The 19,447-nt window shown below is 56.7% G+C and overlaps 1 protein-coding gene across 11 annotated transcripts in view; it reads right to left on the bottom strand.

Annotated features, from left to right (window-relative positions):
• Positions 1–393: 393 nt before the first annotated feature.
• GRK5 (G protein-coupled receptor kinase 5) overlaps positions 394–19,447 on the bottom strand; it is a 253,439-nt gene continuing 234,385 nt past the window's right edge. For 7 of the 11 annotated variants that reach the window (XM_015148304.3, XM_077947630.1, XM_077947629.1 and 4 more), the window contains 6 exons: positions 18,638–18,727; positions 16,914–17,122; positions 11,861–11,998; positions 7,395–7,532; positions 6,925–7,056; positions 4,564–5,217 (listed from right to left, as the gene is read on the bottom strand). In XM_015148304.3, coding sequence (XP_015003790.1) covers positions 5,119–5,217; positions 6,925–7,056; positions 7,395–7,532; positions 11,861–11,998; positions 16,914–17,122; positions 18,638–18,727 — 806 coding nt within the window. In that variant the 3' untranslated portion in view covers positions 4,564–5,118. Of the gene's footprint in view, positions 576–4,563; positions 5,390–6,924; positions 7,057–7,394; positions 7,533–11,860; positions 11,999–16,913; positions 17,123–18,637; positions 18,728–19,447 lie in introns of those variants that run through there. The other 4 variants (XM_077947627.1, XM_077947633.1, XM_077947632.1 and 1 more) reach the window with 2 other exon arrangements.

The raw sequence follows: 19,447 nt of genomic DNA, 5'->3' as shown, positions 1-19,447 counted from the left end.
GGCCCCCTCCGCAGAGCCTGCCTCTTCTGCATAAAACCGGGCAGGGGGGACCTACAAATGCGCCGTTTGGTGTCATGGTGCTGGCACTGACTCGAGCCCTTGTCGCCCAGCTCCTCCTCGGTGCCAAGTGGCCGGAGCACTTCTAGAACCATTTGCTGGGCTTGAGATCAGAAGCCAATGGCTTGGTAAGAATTCAGGTTTTCTTGGGCCCTGCCCACTGGAGCTGGGCCATCTGTGGGTAGTTCAGGGGGTGGTCAGTGTGGGGTCCGGGTTTGGGTGGGTTCCACTGTCAACCTTAGGAAAGGGTTAACCCAAAGGCCACAGGTATCTTGGGGACAGCTGTCGTATGCAGAAGAAACAGAATAAGAGCTCAGCAGCAGGAGAGAGACGCCATGCTATTTCAATTAAGGAATTTATTTCTCTTAAAAACAACAAGAGTGGTTCCATCTAGATCCAGCGGCACTGTGACACGGTAGACGGAACACACAGAGTTAGAGCAGTGGGAGAATGGAAGCCGCTGCCTTCAGGAGTGACCGCCACCATGGAAGTTTCCATTCATTAATGTCCAAATCTCCCTGAAAAAAAATTAGAAAGTTTTGGATGCTAGAAGGATTATTATTATTTAACAACACCAACAGCCACTAAACTCTTCTCATTGAGAACACTTGCTTAGAGACTGTTACAAAAATGACTTCTTGATGGACTGGGGAAAGACGTCTAGATTCCACTTCGGGGGAAGTGTCTTTCTCTGCCAGGGAGAGCTGGCTTTTCAAATGTGTTCAATCACTGTCTCCGGCACAAGCCTTTATGTTTAGGCCAGGTGAGACACCCCCGGCCTGTGCAGGGTCTGACTTGCACACGCTGAGCTTCAACAGCTGGGTGGTGGGTGGGGAGGGCAGGTGCAGAAGGGGTCTCTGGGAGAGGAGGCTTTGCGGTCGTGGTCTACTGTGATCAGGAAGATGGAAGCTCTCTGTGTTCATAATTCCCACAGCGATGTCACTTCCAAATGCACAAAGACTTCGTACTCACTATCTTTCCACAGCCAGGGCTAAAAAGTTCGAAGATCCCATCTCAGAGTATCGGGTTATGAAAACAGGAGACCACCTCTTGGAAATACAGGGATTCAGAAGGATGTGCATGCACACCAGGGGACCCCAGAGGACAGCTGAGTGTCACTCAGGCGTTTCCTCTTCTTCTCAGAGATTGCCGATTATCCAGGAAGCCACCGTCCCCTTTGGCAAGGCCTGGGATGCCAGGCTCAAGGAGGTGGCAGTGCCCCCTCCGTTTTGAGGGCAGCAGCTCAGTGGGGAAGTCGATGGGTAGCTGGAACTGACAACTGAGGCTTTGGGGAAAGGACAGGGTGTGGAGGAAGAGGAGGGATTTCTACAGTGGGGCCAGGCTCCTAGGAGAGACATGGAGATTTCCCGGTTTCAGGAAGGGAAGGCCTTGGTATCCCCAGGGACTCACCTGGGCTCTGATCCTACTATGCTGTCAATGCAAAGGCTGTGTGTGTCCCCAGGACTTCCCACCACTATTTGTCTCGGCAGCTGCTTGCCGATGTGTGTATGACCCAGGCTGCACAGCTGTGTCTGTGGGGCAGGCCAGGCCTCCCTGCTCCCGCCCCTCCGAGCAATGCCTTTCAGGAAGCCTCCTGTGGCTGCGCAGGACACAGCAACAGCGGGCAGTCCTGGAGCCCTGGGTTCCTGGCCAAGGAAGAGGCGAGAATGGGTTGCTGTGGGGTGCGAGTGCGTCCTCCGCAAGGCGGGGACTGGGTCTTCTTGCTATTCTAGGTGGTATTCTGGGTGCCCCCAAGGGACTCAATAAACACTTGTAGGTCATCATGGTGACCATGGCAGAGGCCGCCTCCGTCCACCAGGGACAGCAGCTCATCCCCTGAAATGCAGATGCAGAGACGCTTCTAAGAGACCCCATGTCTCACCTCAAAGGCACAAAGTCAGTGAACATCTGGTGAAAACGATGTCATGCCTGGAGCAAGAAAGGCTCTTCGGTGAAGAGCTCAAATGCATTCAAGAGAGTTAAATCCGTTCACTGTCCAAATATACCTTATCCGGGACAGGTGGATAGGCGGAAGATGTTTGCTTTTAATTTTAAAATACCTTTTTAAAAAATGACCGCTATAGGCCAGGGACAGTGGCTCATGCCTATAATCTCAGCACTTTGGGAGGTTGAGGCAGGAGGATAGCTTGGGTCCAGGAGTTCGAGGCCAGTCTGGGTAACATGGTAAGACCCCCATCTCTACAAACAAATTTAAAAAATTAGCTGAGTATGGTGGTGCACGCCTATGGTCCCCGCTACCTGGGAGGCTGAGGCAGGAGGACAGCTTGGGCCCAGGAGTTCAAGGCTGCAGTGAGCCAGGATCATGCCACTGCACTTCAGCCTAGGCAACACAATGAGATCTTGTCTCAAAAAAAAAAAAAAAAAAAAAAAATGTGGCTATAGAAAACAAGGTTGGAGGAGGGGAAGGGACAGAACTGGGGACTCAGTAGGGAGAAGGCACTGGTCTAAAGACTTCCTTTCTCTTGCCACAAAGCAATGCATGAGCCAGAAGGAACAGGAGGCTTTAACAGGCCAAGTGACTCTGCCCCCATCTCCTCTGGGCACTCAGGGAGGGCTGGTGGTGAACATGATGGAAGACTGAAGTTATCATAGAACCTATGCACAGGCCTTGTGATAGTACCACCAGAGCTGTCGTGACCTAGAAACATGGCAGCCACACTTCTGTCATCTTTCTTGCTCGTTGGGGATTCTCTACTGCAAACGGGCAGGGCACTGGTTTTCAGGAATAAAAAGAGGCTGCTTTCCAACACCAAGAATCCATTTGGTAAGGACTGAGCTGCTATGAACTGGGCAAAAGGAACCAACCTCCTGGATGGGTGGCTGGGGTGGTGGCTTGGGCTGGTGACCGTCCTAGGACAACGGTCCTTCTTTTCATTGATAAAGGAAGTTCAGCAAGAGCTTAAGGATCTTAAAATACCATTCAAAGAGCTTTTCACTTCCTTGGAAAACTTGAATATGGCTGTATTTGTTTTGTATTCAGCCCAAGAAAGGTAATGGAAGGAGCCTCATAAAACAAGAGCTGGTCTTGAACAAAAAAAATACTGCTACATTAAAAAGAAGAATTAGCTAATTCTTCTCCCCCATTTCTTTGTAAAAGGACCTCAAAATGATCAGTCCCAAAGGCCAGGACTCTTTCAGAGGCACGCCCCAGGACCCAGGGGTAGAGTCCGGGGGGAAGGCATGGAAACCAGGCCTCATGGCTGGTGTGCTCACGACTGTCCTCCCCACGACTCATGCTCCAATGCTGCCTGCGTCACCCAGAGAAATGTGTTTGGGATGATCACCCCCAAAGCCCTGCTGACGGCCACAGCAGGGGTGCTCACACTGCAGGGGTGCTCACACTGCAGGGGTGCTCACACTCCAGGGTCATCAGAGTGATCTGATGAGCTTTTACATGATGCAGGTTCCTAGGCCCCACTCCCAGGCACTCCCATTCTGTGGCTTGGGGTGGAGCCTGTGAGTCCGCACTTTGACAGGAGGTGCAGGTGCAGCTAGGGCAGGGTCCACATGGTGAGAGACCCTGGCAGCTGCTGGGTGGCAGAGTCAGATACCAGGGACTCAGCCAGGCAGGGGACAGTGAGATCAAATGTTCACCCTGCCCTGGATGGGAGGTGGGAGCAGACTGGCCCCTGGTCACTTCATGGAGGCAGTAGGAGGTGGCCAGCTGCTCCCTGGGGATGGACAGCCCTGCTACAAGGGTCTGGGGGCTGCCTTCAGAGTCCCCTGGGCTGGCAAAGCCACCAAGTCCTCTGGGAGCTCCCGCCTGAAACTCTGAAGTGTCCGATAGATCTTGCCTCTGCCCCACCTTCCTGGGTGACTTTGTCTTGAGCTCTCTGGTGGCCCGGTCTCTCCTTGGGCCTCTTGTTTGCCCGGAGAGACTGCCCCATCCGTGCCACAGGGGCCAGCACATTGGTGGGGCTGTGAAGGTCTCGAAACCCTGTGAACGCTTCAGGGACACGCCGGGTCCCTGGGCCAGCCTCCCTCCCCACTACAGACTCAGCGGTGCTCCGTTAGGATGAGCGCACGGACTCACCTCCCGGTGCTCCCAAGGGCCCCGAGGCTTTGGGACACTTGGGGTTTCCTGACGAATCTTTACGATCCTATGCTTCTGTTAAAAATAGAACAAAAATCCCCCAATGCAAGCCTCTTGAAAACAACTGGCTTTAGCAGTCAGGACCCGCTTAGGAGGAAAGAGGCCCATCGCCCCCCAGGCTGTAAATATCTGGATCTGCGCACCAGCCGCTTCCTGGAGGAAGAACAGACAGAGGTGGGTGCAACGCTGGCTCGGCGTGCCCCTCGAGGAGAAGGGCTCAGCCCAGACGACTCCGAGGGCCCCAGGAGAGGACATTCTGGCTGGGAGGGAGAAGTCCCACATGTGTCTGGAACATTTAATTCAGATCATTCCAAGCCGACAGAAGGGTGATACCAATGTGAGGAAACGGCTCCAGGGATAGATGTGGGTAAATACAAGCAATCCTTTAAAGGTGAAGTGTGAATCACTTTCTACATTTAATAAAGACATTTTCTCATTTGAGGCTCTGGAAGTTGTGAGTCACATTTTTTTTTTTTTTTTTTTTGTAAACCCCTCCCCGCTAAAATGCCTTGGAACACATGGGTTAACAGTGGCTGCACAGAAAATATACACCCTCAATCTCACTTTCTTTAAATACAAATATACAAAATGTAAACTGAGACAGTAGAGAAATTTACAAAACTTTTCTTTAAAAATCATAAAGACAAAATTCAGTTCTAGTTATGACGCTATTAAAATACGTGCAAGTTGTCGTATCCAATTGGATTTCTATTGCAATGTTCACCAAAGACAAATCCAATCCACCCCGGCCGGGGCCGCCTCGGAAAACAGACCTGAGTGGAAATTTCTTTGAGAAACCTCGAGGTTCTACGTCGACGGGATGGACGGCCTCCTTCCCCGGCTCCTGGGGGGCTCCCCTGGCAGCCCCACCAGAGCAGAAGCTCCAGTACTTCCGCTTCTAAGGAGAAGGTCTGGGCTGGTTCCACTGTGGACTTCCAGAGCCGAAACTAGCTGCTTCCGGTGGAGTTCGAGCTGACGTGGTTTGAGTTTATGTGGTGGTTAAAATTGGTCTTGGAGCTGGGCGAACTCTTGGAATTGTTCTGATGCTGGGGTTGGGGTTGGGGGAGACGGGATGGAGAGAACAGCAGTCAGTCCTGGGAGCCCTGGCGATGGGTCAGGGGCTGCCTCCACCAGCTCTAACCCTTGCTTTTCATGGCCTTTGGAAGTCTCCCCTCAGAGCCAGGTACAAGGGCCGCCCCTGGAGGCACAGGGCTTTATCTGGTAAATGGGAAGAGCCAAGGAATTAACAGAACCTCCAATCAGGGTGGAGGCGGACCCCCCATAATATCCACCTTGGTTACGCCTGCAGGCCCAGGGTTACACTGCCTGGGCTGGAATTCTCAGTCTGCCCTCCCTCGCAGAGTGGCCTTGGGCATGCAATTCCATCTCCCAGTTTCCTCTCCTGTAACAGGCGAGAAGAGCAGCTTCCGCAAAGGGTGGCTGGGAGGATACAATGGGGCCTCGTATGCAAACGGCTCTACGAGGACCCACCTGGGAAAGATGGGCGGTCGTTCCCATTCCTCGGGCCCTCCCTCTGCATCCCGTGTGTGCTGGGCCCTCCATGTTGCAGAGGGGAGGAGGAGGGAGGCAAGGAACGTTTGCTTCACAGGTGCTGGTGCCCGCGCCGTGCTAAGGGCCGCCACCCATGGCTCTAGGCAGCAGGCATTTCTATCCTGATGTTTCAGGCAGGCAAACTGAGGCGGGAGAGGTTCCATAAGTTTCCACATAACCAAGAAGTGTCAGGGCTGGGTTTGAACCCGGGTCTGTGAGACTACATGGTAATTTCTCTTTCTAGGACCCAGGGTGTTCTTAGCGCGCCCGGCCATGAGGGGAGGGAGAGGTCATTCTTTCTGGAACTTCCATTTTACTTGATGGAAGCACTGAAGTGTTGTATTTTTATATTATCACTGGCCTAGTGTGTCTATCCTGGAGCTGGCTCTTTGGCGGGAGGAGGAAGGAGCAGAACTAGGTGGGGGAACCTCCCAGGCTCCAGGATGGGCACACTGGGCCACAGCTTCCTCCAGGGCCAGGCCAAGATGGGGTGTATGGTGGCCCACTTCATGGTGTGGGGTGAGGTGGGGGCCCTTCCCTGGCATTTCCTCCACTGGCTCACATTAGCCCTTACCCAGGGCCAGGCTCTGACTGTCATTTCCCAAGAGCCCTGTCTCCTCTGGCTGCCAGCTAGAGGGCACAGCACTGGATGGGAGCCATCTCAGGAGCCAGAAGGTTCTGCAGGGTCAGCTTCTACCCCCAGTTCTCCCTGAGCTTATGATGTTCAGTCTTTACATGACTGAGGCTTCATAGGGACCAGAGAGGGCAGCGGTTCTCAACCAGGGGTGACTGTGCCCCCAAGGACATTCAGCAGTGTCTGGCGCTTTTACGGGCTGTCATGACTGGGGAATGGGGTGTTGCTGCATCTGGTGGCTGGAGGCCAAGCTTGCCGTCTCAAATCTTGTGATGCACACAACAGCCCCGTGACAAGGAATTAACTGGCCCCAGGTGCCAATAGTGTCAAGGTGGAGAAACCCAGAGGGAGGGTGAATTTGGGCTGGCTCTGCCCTTCTGCCGTGGGGATCCCATCAGCTGCAGTGGGTGTTAGGGGCCTCAGACATATCAGTCACCCTTCCAGGCTGCTACTGCCCCAGACTCCCGAGTCCTCAGAGGGTCTCTCCTGGGGATCTGCTGGTTTCCCATGGAAGCGAGCCAGGGGTCTTGGGGCTGATGCCAGGACTCTCCAGGCACAGGTGTCTCACCTGACGCTTGAAGATTCTCTGGAGCAGCCCTTTCTTTGGCGGTTCCGGAGGGTGATTTCTGTTCAGATCTGGCGAGAGGGTACCATCAGGTCCAAACACGTTCAGCTCCTTAAAGCATTCTGTTTCTATCATCTGGAGGGGCCGTGAGAAAAAGACACAGGCCGTCACCTGGGGTGGTCAGGAAGCCCAGCAGCAGAGCCACTGGGGCTGACCCCTCCCCTGGCCTCACCTGCCCCTGAGCCACACCCTTCCAGGTCTCGGGGGCTGGGTGAGCCTCCCCCTCAATAATTGGCCCGTGGTGGCCACAGCTCCCTGCCTGCCCACTGACAGCTTTCATGTGCTGCCTTCATGGAGAAAACAGAAACCACGCGCTCATCCTCCTGCCGCCAAACTCATATTCCTGACGCCTCCCTCCCCCCATCAGTCCCTCCCTCCCAACCAGCGCCAAGCAAGTGGCCTGCCCCGCTCACCTCGTTTTGCCATGGGATGGACACAGAACCAGTGGAGAACTTGGAGTAGAAGTCGTCATCTGTGTGGTCCAGATTGACACCCTTCACAGTGGAGAACTGCTCGATGTCCAGCACGTCCTTACAGTACACAGCGCGGGGCTGCCAGGGGCACAGGGCTGGTCACACATGTGTCCTGCCTGCGGCTCCAGTGGCCCCAAGCCCAGGCCTTGGGGTTTTAACGGGGGAGCAGAGGGGAGTCTTCCCAGGACCCACCCCCAGAACTCTGCGGGTGGTGGCTGGAGGGCGTGTGGCTCAGGGGCAGGTGAGGCCAGGGGAGGGGTTGGCCCCAGTGGCTTGGCTGGGCTTCCTGTCCACCTCGGATGACGGCCTGTGGTTTTGTTTTGCGCGACCCCTCCAGGTGGGAGTGCGGCCCTCTCTCAGATCCATGAAGGGGACCCTGGCTGGGGTGACACAAGAGCTCGGGGCACCTGGGTGCCCAGTCCAGGGCTCCTTTTGCCATCACTCCCTTACCAGTACAGGACAGACGTGGGCTGGAGTCCCAGCAGTGGGGCTTATGAACTGTGGGGAAGTCTCATATCCCCCGAGGCCTGTGTCCTATTTCCTTACTGGCAAAATGGGGGCAACAAGGTACCTCGCTGGGGCTGCTGTCAGTGCTGGCCACCGAGCCTGGCGCCCGTAACTGGGAGCTGGTATTATTATTGTACCAGGGCATATCTTTTACCTTACTCATCCCTCAACTGTGCACTGGGGGCCTGATCTATGCCAGGGCAGAGATGAACCTGGGTGGACCTTGCCCTCTAAGAGTTCAAGGTTGGTGCGGGGAGGCTTCCCAGAGGCTCTGGAGATGAGGCCTTTACACAGACGGCCCCAGGTGCAGTGCCAAGGGATCCCCAGACCTGGTGACACGTCTGTCGCTGGAGGGTAGAGGCTACCTCCTGCTCACAGTCTCCTGACATTTGGCTAATTCAAAGGTTGTGAATCAGTGCACCGGCTCAGTGAGGGCTCCGCCATGCCAGGAAGGTTCTAGCAATGGTCTCAGGGCTCGGCACTTTCTGGGACTCTCCCCTCCGGTCTGCTCTGGTCTCCAGCTCAAGGCTCGAGGCCATGCTGTCCCCAGCAGAGCAAACCATGGGCCCAAGTGCATGTGGGCGGAAGCAGGGGTGGGGGCATGGGTGTCCGGGTGCAGAGCTGCGACCCTTCTCTAGTGCCCAAAGCCCGGGGTGCACGCCACCGTGGAACTCAGCGGACTTTTAGCTGGAAGCAAGACCACATCATTCACGCGGCCAGCACAGAATGAAAACGCAGGGCCCATGTTCCACATTTAAAATTTTAAGATGGCAACAGAGGGCACTGAGCCAGGTGTGGGGCCCAGGGTGCCCTAGGGGGTGCCCAGGTCAAGCTCACGAAACTGGCCTTGGGTGGCTTGCAGAGGAATGTTAAGAAATGAGTGTATTTTAAAAATCTGTAATGGAACAGGAAGTTACCTGGCACACCCAAATCCCTCTTTCATGGCTATTATTTCCTTGGAAAGGTTTCCTTTTAAAATACGTTTTTTATTTTTAAAAAGTGTCAACGGAAGTGAAAAAGATGATGTCACTCAGTGCTTGTGGTTTAGGAACGTGGCAGCAGCCCTGACAGTGGTGTGGGGACAACTGTGGAGGCTGGCGGGGACGACCATCGGGGGCTGGCGGGGACGACCGTGGGGGGCTGGCGGGGACGACCATCGGGGGCTGGTGGGGACAACCGTGGGGGGTGGCGTGCAGCCTGGGGAGGGCCAGAGGGGAAAAGGCAAAGTCCCCAGCTGACAGCGACTTCGCACTCCAGGGCCTGCAGCCTTTGCTCGCCTGAGGCCTCAGATGCCAGGAACAGAGGCCCTGGGCCAGAGGCTACACAGTGGGGGGAGGAGGGCACTGGCAGGCTGCTCTGTGCGCCTTGTCAGGCTGTGCGCCTTGCGGGGCTCTGCTACCTCATCCTCCTAATGCCCTGATTCGAGGTGGCCAGCGTCACTCCCAGGGTGACCAACTGTCCCTGTGTCCCGAGGACACAGGACTTTCAGTGCTAAAAGCAGGACAGTCCCAGGCAAAGCAGGACAGTCAGTCGCCCTGATCCTCAGGGCCGCCTCCTTCCACACGCTGCTTCTGGGGCCCAGAGCACTCTTCTCCAGCCGTGCCTGGGTGCACGCACGGAGGCCTCGCTACTCTCCAATCTTCCTTAAGGCTGACTGTTCTCTTCTCTTGTGACTCATATTTCTACTTGTATTTAAGGGGTTTTGCTGACAACCCTCCTCGTCTTCAGACTGGAAGTTCCATGAAGGAAACAACCAACCGTTTTGTGCGCCATGGGATCTCCCTTGGGGCCTGGCATGGGACCTGGAGTGTGCTGGAAGGTAGAGAAATAGTTCCAATGCCATGACTCATCTCAGCCCATCACCATAGCAACAGGTAGCCCAGAGGCCACAAGGATGGCCACCCGGGTTCCAAACTTTGCCACACCCCCAATCTGGGCGCCCACATCCTCTCCAATTTCGGACATCAGCCCAGTGGCACAACCATGACGTTCATGCAGTCATGCTATGTGGTTTCCTGGAATACCAAGGAGTGGCCACTCCCAAAGCCCTCGACACCGAAAACAAACAACAAATAAACGACACACTCCCTGCACGTAGTGCTTCTCACAATAGTGACTCTCAACCCCGGCTGCACGCTCGAATCAGCTGGGGAGGTTTCAAAACTCCCGAAGCCGAAGTCTTACCCCAGCCTCCCTGGGGGCTGGGTCCAAGGCGAGTGTTGCTCATGCTCCCCCGCGGTTCCCCAGGCAGCCAGGGTCGAGAGCAATGCTGTGATTACCATTCTCCCCCTGCCTGCTCAAGCTCATCTGGAGATTGAGTTTGCCGCATTCAGTGACTTTCGCTTTTTTTTTTTTTTTTTGAGATGGAGTCTCGCTCTATCGCCCAGGCTGGAGTGCAGTGGTGCAATCTCAGCTCACTACAACCTCTGCCTCCTGGGTTCAAGCGATTCTCCTGCCTCAGCCTCCCGAGTAGCTGGGATTATATGTGCATGCCACCATACCCGGTTAATTTTCGTATTTTAGTAGAGATGGGGTTTCACCATGTTGGTCAGGCTGGTCTCGAACTCCTAACCTCAGGTGATCCGACTGCCTCAACCTTCCCAAGTGCTGGGATTACAGGCATGAGCCACCGTGCCTTGCCCTACTCTTTACATTCTCAGTGGCCCCCGTGTTTCTCCAAAAAGCATTCCCTGATTACCCATCACACTGATGCCATCCCTGGCCGGACAGGGGCTGTGGTATGGTTGCCATGGATACTGATCTGCACCCAGCAGCTTCCCAAGCCCGCTGCTGTCCCACAGGACCAGGGGAACCCCACCTACAGGGGGTGCCAGAGTTCCAAGGACGGTCCCCACCTTCTCCACTCAGGGTGGTACTGGTAAGTGATAACCACTAGTTCTGGGGGAGGGGGATGCAGAGGCCCTGATTTGTACCATTTGCAAATTGCTGCTGTGCAGATGCTACCACTGGGATCTACTGTAAGCTGCCAACGCAAAGCCACTGGACACAGAATTGGGAAGAGATGTGCATATGAGCTCTCCGGAGATGCGGTAATTTGCCTGCAGCACACCACTGCTCCCACGGCCTCCACAGCCCCGGCCCAGCCCCCACCGCCGGCAAGGGGTCATCTGTGGGAGCGTGGCAGGAGCTGAGACACAGGCCTTCCTGGCTTCTGACTCCCTGACTTTACACAGAGCAGGCCCCGAATTCACAGCTCGTATCCCACACAGATCACCCAGCCTCTGCCTGGTCTGCCTCTCTTGGGCCTCTGATCCAGCTGAGAGCTCACGATTTATTGACCGTGCAGGGGACTTTCAAGGACAATTCTACCTCAGCTGGAATCTTGCCTCACACACCAACTGGTGGCCCTGGGGACCTCCTGGGAAGACACGACTCCCTATAATGTAAGCTGCTGGGGGAGGGGCCTCTTTTGTTCCCGCCTGGCCCAGAACCTGGCGTCTGCAGTAGGTGCTCAATGCATGCACGCTGGTCAAGCTGAACTGAACGTGGTGGCCCTCAATGCTCTTGGAAGCATTCCCCATTCAGTTCTCATTTCACCCTCAAATCTCCCAGGCAGGTGGGAGGCGTGAGTGTTACTGGCTTCACTGGTCAGGGAGGAAACTAATGCTTAGAAGGAATCTGTCCAGGACTCCCAGACCCGGGAAAGTGCCCAAGTCTTTGGAAGCCAGCGTGGGCTCCCTGGCCCATGCCTCCTCTGCACTGCCTGGCGTGAAGTTCATCTGCAGCTGAGGCAAGGAGTGGCTGGGAGGGGACTCTTTGGTCCCCACAAAGACACGATGTGCCCCACACTCTGCACCAGCTCACTGTGAAGCAGCACTGCGGGGCAGCCCTGGGTACCCTGCAAAGGGAGCTGCTGGGGGCTGGGGGGTGCTACTCACGTCTGGAACGAAGGGAGGATCCAACATCCCGGCTTCTAAGCGCTTGAAGTTCATGTTCCTGAAGAAGGGGTGTCTCTTGACCTCTGCAGCCCCCTCCTCCTGGCAGCCCAGCCTCTGCTTTGCATCTTTGGTGAGCAGCTGAAACAGAGAGAGCCCCATGAAGCCACTGGGCCTCTCCTCCTGCCTGAACCTCCTGCCTCCACAGTGTCTGTGCCACCCAAGACATGCTGCCCCACCCTGCAAAGGTCTCGCTTCAGGGCTGCCTCTGAGTCTTGGCATGCATCTGTGCTCACACCTTCACAGCCTGGCTAGATGCCTGATGGACCAGGGGAGCAGGAATCTTGTGTTTCTCCCAGGACTACAGACCTCGTTCCTGGGTTATGGTGGGCACTCAATGGGTGTCGAGTCAATGTCACCTCTTCTGTGTAGGGTAAGCAACAAAAGGCAAGGACTGCATCGATAGCTCTCTTTTGTTCACGTACTCGGCTAATTTGCAGACTTGCACCTCCTGGGTGCAAGCCCCTTCCTGACAGAGAAGACACTGCCGAGGGACTTGGCCTCTAGGAGTGCTCAGACTCATGGGGGGCTAATCATGCTCAGAGGACACATCAAGGTGATACAGATCAGCACCCTGGGGCCAGGAGGCATGACTGGCTGCCAGCTGGAGGTCAGGGAGCTGCATGGGGAAGGGGTATTTGAGTTGAGTCTTGTAGGACAAATAGGCTTTCAAGGTGTGGGTGTGGGGAGGGGTACACAGGTAGAGGGAACTGCACCAGCAAAGCAGAGTGGCAGGGCGTGCAGGGTGTGTCTGGGGAATATCCAAAACACGTTTGACTTAGCAGGAGGAGGGTGCAGACGTCGGCCAGCGGGATGGGCTGGTCGGGGGAGATGATGGAGGATCAGAGATGGGTCGGGGAAGGGGCTGGTCGGGGGAGATGATGGAGGACCAGAGATCGGCCAGGGGGAGGGGCTGGTCGGGGGAGATGATGGAGGACCAGAGATCGGCCAGGGGGAGGGGCTGGTCGGGGGAGATGATGGAGGATCAGAGATGGGTCAGGGGGAGGGGCTGGTCGGGGGAGATGATGGAGGATCAGAGATGGGTCAGGGGGAGGGGCTGGTCGGGGGAGATGATGGAGGATCAGAGATCCGCCAGGGGGAGGGGCTGGTGGGGGGAGATGATGGAGGATCAGAGATCCGCCAGGGGGAGGGGCTGGTGGGGGGAGATGATGGAGGATCAGAGATGGGTCAGGGGGAGGGGCTGGTTGGGGGAGATGATGGAGGATCAGAGATCCGCCAGGGGGAGGGGCTGGTGGGGGGAGATGATGGAGGATCAGAGATCCGCCAGGGGGAGGGGCTGGTGGGGGGAGATGATGGAGGATCAGAGATGGGTCAGGGGGAGGGGCTGGTCGGGGGAGATGATGGAGGATCAGAGATCGGCCAGGGGGAGGGGCTGGTCAGGGGAGATGATGGAGGATCCTGAAGGCCGGGTCGGGTGGTAGGATTTTCATCTGGAGGTAGAAGGAGCCAGGGATGGCTGAGGTAGGGGAGTGTCTTCATCAGAACCAAGAGGCAGGAAGGTTACCAGGAGAGGAAGAAGCTTTGGGAGCAGACACCCGGGTGAGATGGGATGTGGCTGTGAACGAGGCCAGAGGGTTGGACCCGCGCAGGGGTCCTCGACTGGCCGTGGCAGCCACATGACCACAGGGCCCCGGCCCCTGACCCGCACTCCCAGCGCCCCAGCCTCATGATTCTCTCTTCTCCTCTGCCCTACTGAGCGCTGCACCTGTATGCAGTTGGTGTCTACTAAATATCTGCGTTGTGGCTAAAATTAGGAGCAGCCTGCATGGGGGGAGGGGCGCAGCCTTGTTTTTTCCCAGTGCCCCGTGCACTTTGCTCATATTCATCCCACGTACACTTCCTGCTGGCTCCTGTGGGGCAGGCGCTGCGCTGGCTGGGGACGCTGGGAGAGTGAGTAGCCACATTGGCCTCCTGGGTCTCAGGGTCTGGAGGGGCTGCCCCCCAAACAAAGGAATCAAAGGTGGCACCAGGGCCAGCACCAGGTTCCACCCTTGAAAGGACTAAGCAGAGAGCTCAGTCGCTCACAGTGTCGCCCTCTAATGCCCCCACGGACCGCCAGGCTGGCGGCTCAGAGTCTGGTGCTCATGCCTCTACTTCTCTCTCTGGGGGCTTCACTGTTTAACAAAGGCTCAAGCATTGGGCTGGGCTGGGCCCAGGCGCTGCACTGTTCTAAGTAGTCCCTCAGAGGCAAGTCTCCTGCAGAGGCTGCAGTGGCTGGCCAGGAAGGTGGCACAAACGAGGGCAAGAAAGGCGAGGGGTGGGCTGGGAGAGCCGGGCCAGGCTACGCGTCAGCTCCTGCCAGGTGGGACGGCAGCCAGGGCCTGAGGCTTCTGCTTTTCAAGAGAAGCCAGAAAATCCAGGTTATTATATGAAATCTCCACATTTTTAAATCTTGGCAATGAACCTACCATTTACTTCTTTTGAAACACCCTGTGCAGGTTGAACCAAACACCCCCCTATATGTTGCCGTTTGAAACCCTGGCATCCAGTCAATGGTTTGCAGCCATGTCGTCAGGTAAGGAGTTTGCAACCATGCTATCAGGTGGACACCAGGAGAAGTAAGAGGAAGAGAAGGTGTGAGTGGGATGGGTGGGGCAGGCAGAGTGGGCTTCCTGGAGGAGGAGAACAGATGGGCTGGAAGGACAAGTGAGACCAAGATGGCTGAAGGGCAAGAGGGAGCTGGAGTGGGGGCTAAGGCCCAGGGCTGGGACTGAGCAGGGGCTTGGGGAAGATGGAGGCTGAGGTCTGGGCCCATGGACTGGGCTCAGGGGACAAAGAGGTGAGATGTGTGAATTTCTGGGCTCCAGAGAAGGGGGAGCAGCTTCTGTGGCTGCTAAGGTAGAATGGGGGACAGACCTGGGGGCCAGAGACCAGCTTCCTCGCTGATTGTGGAGGGGCCCTTTTAGGCAGGCCGGGCTGGAGCCACCAGAGCCTAGAAATAGCCCTGTGAACCCGGAGCCTGTGAGCTCTCCTGGCAAGTCAGGCTCTGCAGTGTCCTGAGCTGCCGCCAGCTGGAGGGGACACGGTAGGTCTGGATGCCAGAGATGCTGCAGTCAAGGGCGTGAAGGAGGCCTAAGACCAGACTCCCAAGACCCAAGATCATTTGTAAGGGAAGCTGCAGCAAGGCCAGAGGCTTCCAGAGGACAGTGGTTTTGTACCCACCAGACAGGTCCTCTGGGAGCAGCAGGCTTTCTCTCAGTGTCCACCAGGGGGCAGCAGAGGGACAGCAGTGCCCTGGTCCAGGGTGCAGCAGGAGATCCCAGCTCCAAAGCCAGGGGCCAAGGTGGGTGACTGGGGTCCGGGGGTGAGACTGGGGCCCTCTCCACCTCGTCATCCTCTTAGTTTGTCCCATATCCCTATGAGATCTCTCAAGACCTGCCTCTCTGATTGCCTGGCCCTGACCTGGGACATTCGGTGATGCTCTGTCCACGGCTGTCTGACCCCATCTTTCCCTTGTCTAGTTTTGTCGCACCTGACAGGTATCTCCCAATGGGACAGCCAAGCATGGCTCGCACCCACGTTTCCATGTACTCGACCAGTGCTGCACTGCTCCTCTGGTTCCCCCACCCTAGCCCTGGCTGCAATGACCATGTGGCTTTCTCTGAGGCCCCAGCTGCACGGCGGGCCAACAGCTGTGGGGTTAGGGTGTGGGTCTGCTGTACACACAGGCCTTCTTCCCACAGCTCTGTGAGGTGAGGATGAGGCTGGTGACAGGAAGGGGCTGAGGAGAGGTGTTTGGCTGCAGGGGAGGGGCCTCTGGGGTGAGGAGCCGAGCCAGACCCTCCTGGGGCCGCTCGCAGCGCAGCCTCAGGTCTTCTTGAGCAGAAGCATTGCAACTTTTAATCAACTCCCGGGCCTGCTGCTTCCTAAACTCCAGGAGCTGCCTGGGTTGTCAACGCACACGCTGAACCTGCCCCCAAAGTCGCTGAAGATGTAGAGGGGTGGGAAATGTGGTTCCCGCTCCCAGACTCAGCCTGCCCATCTGTGGCTCCGGGTACATGGGGTTCCAGGGAAAGAAGAGGAAGTCTGTGGGCTGGCAAGTGTGGAGCTGGGTGCTCTGGCCCTTCCTGTCCCTGTAAGGCTGGCATTAGAGGGCAGCTTCTTGTAGTGGGGCTGCCAGCACAGCTGTGCTGGGGACCATAAGGAGGAGGGCCCCAAGGGGGCATGGCTGGACTTGGGGGCTGAGAGCCAGGCCAGAGCAGGAAGTAGCCATCTCCCCAAAAAGCCACTAGTCCTGGTTCCCAGGAAAGGGTTAGGGTTAGGGTTAGGGCCGGCGTCGGGGGGCCCAGGGGCAGGGCGGGCACGGGCAGACTCCACTCCCATATCCCCCACTTCCAATGGCTCCTGTCACTCCTTTATCTGGCTTCCAGTCCCCACATCTGGCCCCACCCACCCAGCTTGTGTAATCGTCACTCCCACCATGCCCTGCCTTTGGGTGGGTCGGACCTCACTATCCCTAGACCCTGCCACGCAGGAGCCAGGCTGGCGTGACCAGCAGTCCATCTAGTGGTGGAAAACTTTGTTATAAGATGTTCAAAGACTGCAATCATCACCCCCACCCCCTGCAGCTCTTCGTCTTAAACCAACACCTTGGGATCCAGAGGTGGAGGGAGCAGGAGGCCCAAGGGCAGCGGCAGGGGCTTGACTCAAGGTTGCTTTGTGTCTAGCTCAGACCACCGCTTCTCCGCCCTGTGCAGACCCCCACAGGCTGGATGTGAGGGTGTTCCACACTGTTCCCCTCACCCCCCTCCCCTTGCTTCCTGGTGTCCCTGCCCCACCCAGACTTTCTCCTGGAAGCCTCCGCTGACCACCCCAGTCCACAGCAAGGAGTGCCCTCAGCTCTAGCTTGGTGGGCTGCGCCCCCCACCACACCCTAGCATGCTCAGATCCCTGTCCCTTCAGCCAGCGTTTGCTGTTTTGGGGACAGACTGGGGCCAGGCCCAGGGAGGGTAGCGTCTGGCCACCAGGAACTCACCATCTTGCAGATGGACTCGGCCTCCTCGGAGAACTTGCGGGAGTACACCTCTTCGGTCTCCAGGACCCGGCGGTCCACCTCCTCCCGCTTCACCTTCTCCTTGCGGCCGCGGAATGGCGACTGGCCCTCGATCATCTCATAGATGAGGCAGCCCAGGCCCCAGTAGTCGGGGCTCAGGCCGTACCTCTGGTTGTTCAGGACCTCTGGAGCTGGGGGCAGAGGAGAGAAGAGAGGAGTGAGGACTGGGGAGACAGCTGGTGGCGCTGCTCACTGAAGGCCTGGAGGTTCATGGCTGGGACAGTGGCCACCACCAACTCCTACCCCACCAACTGCTGTGAATACCACCTCCTCCAGGGAGCCTGCCCTGATGACTCTCCTCTGTGCCCCCGAAGGACTCTGATTGTAGCTTTAGAACTCTGACTACTGTGGATGGAGGTGTCCTGCACTCTTGATGTCCCCTTGCCTAGAACATGAGCTACTTTATTCACTACTGTAACAAGTACGACACCTGGCACAGAACAGGTGCTATTGGTATATTTGTTTCAATGAATAAAGGTGTATCTACCCAAATTAAAGATGATCTTAAATTTATCTGTAATTCAAACAATCTCTTGCTATGTCTTCTCTACCACTTTGATAAAGTGAATTACAGATTCACCATAGAAATACAAAAAAGATAGTTCTGCATCATCAGCACGTATGTCTGGAGGGAAATGCATCCACACACGTGCTGGTTTGCACACAAGAGCCTGGGCACACAGATGCATGGAGCACTCTGCAAAAGGAGACCCAGGCAAATGCACACACAGGTAGGCAGATCTGTCATCCACCCATCCATCATCTATCCCATCCATCCATCCATCCATCCATCCATCCATCCATCCATCCACCCGCCTACATCCCTATCAATCGTCGATCAGCATTCACGTGGGCACACACGTGAATCACACACACTCACATACACACAGACACACACCCCACAGGTTGCCAAATGTCATGCAATCTGAAAAGGGCCCTCTAGCACCAGAGACAAGGTACACCTCCCATGCAGCTGCTGTTGGCACCAGCCTGACCAGAGGGTGGCAGCGTGCCTGGTCCTCGGAGCTCTCTGGGGCCCCCGCCTCTCAGGGGAAGGAGGGTAGGCGAGTGAAATGCACAGGAGGAAGCCCAGGGCGTGCCCCAAATTGGATGGGGGATTCTAGGGCACAGGACTTAACTCTGGGTCTCTTCCCTGCAACCCCCAGGACTCTGGTCTCAGAGCAGACTAAGGCAAGGCGTCAGGAACCAAAGGCTGCTCTCTACTGGAATCACGCTCGGTGATGCCGCAGCTGTGCGCGCCTCTCATTTGGGGGCTCTTCCGAATTACCTCCTTCCTCTCAAGGGTCTCTCCTCCTAGACCTCTGCTTCAATGTGGCCTCCCCTAGCAGCGCTATGTGCGAGGCCCCGACCCCTAAGAGTGGCTTGGCTTTGGACACAGGTGGGGCTGGGACCTGGGAGTGCAGAGAGCTCAGAGCAGTCATCACATCTGGGGCCCCTGTGCTCCTCCTCCCCCTGGCTAAGGCCGCCCCCCAGCAGCCCCGCAGAGACTGTGGCTCTGCGTGTGATCAGCAGTGCACAAAGAGGCAAGAGGCTCTGCGGGCAGGCTCTGGGGGCTCGGCTGGCAGTGAGCAGGGGTGGCCCCACTGGGTATCAGGGTGCGTTGACAGAGGCAGCCCAGCACTCACCCATGTAGCCAACAGTGCCCACCCGGCCGCGGATCAGGTCTCCCTCGGGGATCTTCACAGCCAAGCCCAGGTCTGAGATCCTAATGTGGCCTGAGGGGGACAGCAGGGTCAGTGGGTTCCCAGGACAGCCGCATGGGCGCCGGGCCTTGCTGTGTGCCCATGGGCAAGGCACACGAGCTCTTGGCACTCTCTGTCCGAGGACAACAGGGACCCCAATCTGCCATCTCAGGGTGACCACAAGACCCTTGGGAGAGTGCAGGTGTGGGAGGACACAGGAAAATGCCCACTCTTCAGGAGTGGAACATAAAGATGCAATAGGATGCCTGGACCCGGCTGGACGTTGACCGACCTGCCTAGTCAAAGGCTGAATGGGCCTCTTGGACGGCTGAGGTCACAGAGGATCTTGGCTGGGTTCTGGGATTACTTCATGGGAAAAATGTGAGGTCTTGCTGGCATTCTGCAACAATTTGCTTAAGGGGAAAACATTATAAAACAATTTGGGAAGCAGCTCCCAGGCCTGCCTTGCTGGTCTCTGGAGGTTGGTTGTTTTTCACTTTAGAGAAACTAGAAGGGAAAATGTCTGGTCTGACCCGGCAGAGCCTGGAGATGAATCTGAGCTCACAGCCCAGCACTGACCCGAGAGCGGGAGACGCTGAGCTGAGCTCCACTTCGGTCTTTGTCCCTCCCGCAGCCCACCTGGGCAGGGTCACAGCCACAACTTACCCCCGCAGGAAGGAGCACGTCCCCTTCCCTTCCCTGCCTATGGGCAGCAGGGCCCCATCCCCACCCCTCCAGCCTAGATGTCAGCAA

This window comes from Macaca mulatta, chromosome 9 (genome assembly GCF_049350105.2).
Source record: "Macaca mulatta isolate MMU2019108-1 chromosome 9, T2T-MMU8v2.0, whole genome shotgun sequence".
NCBI lineage: Eukaryota > Metazoa > Chordata > Mammalia > Primates > Cercopithecidae > Macaca > Macaca mulatta.
This window is presented reverse-complemented; position numbering and strand designations above follow the sequence as displayed.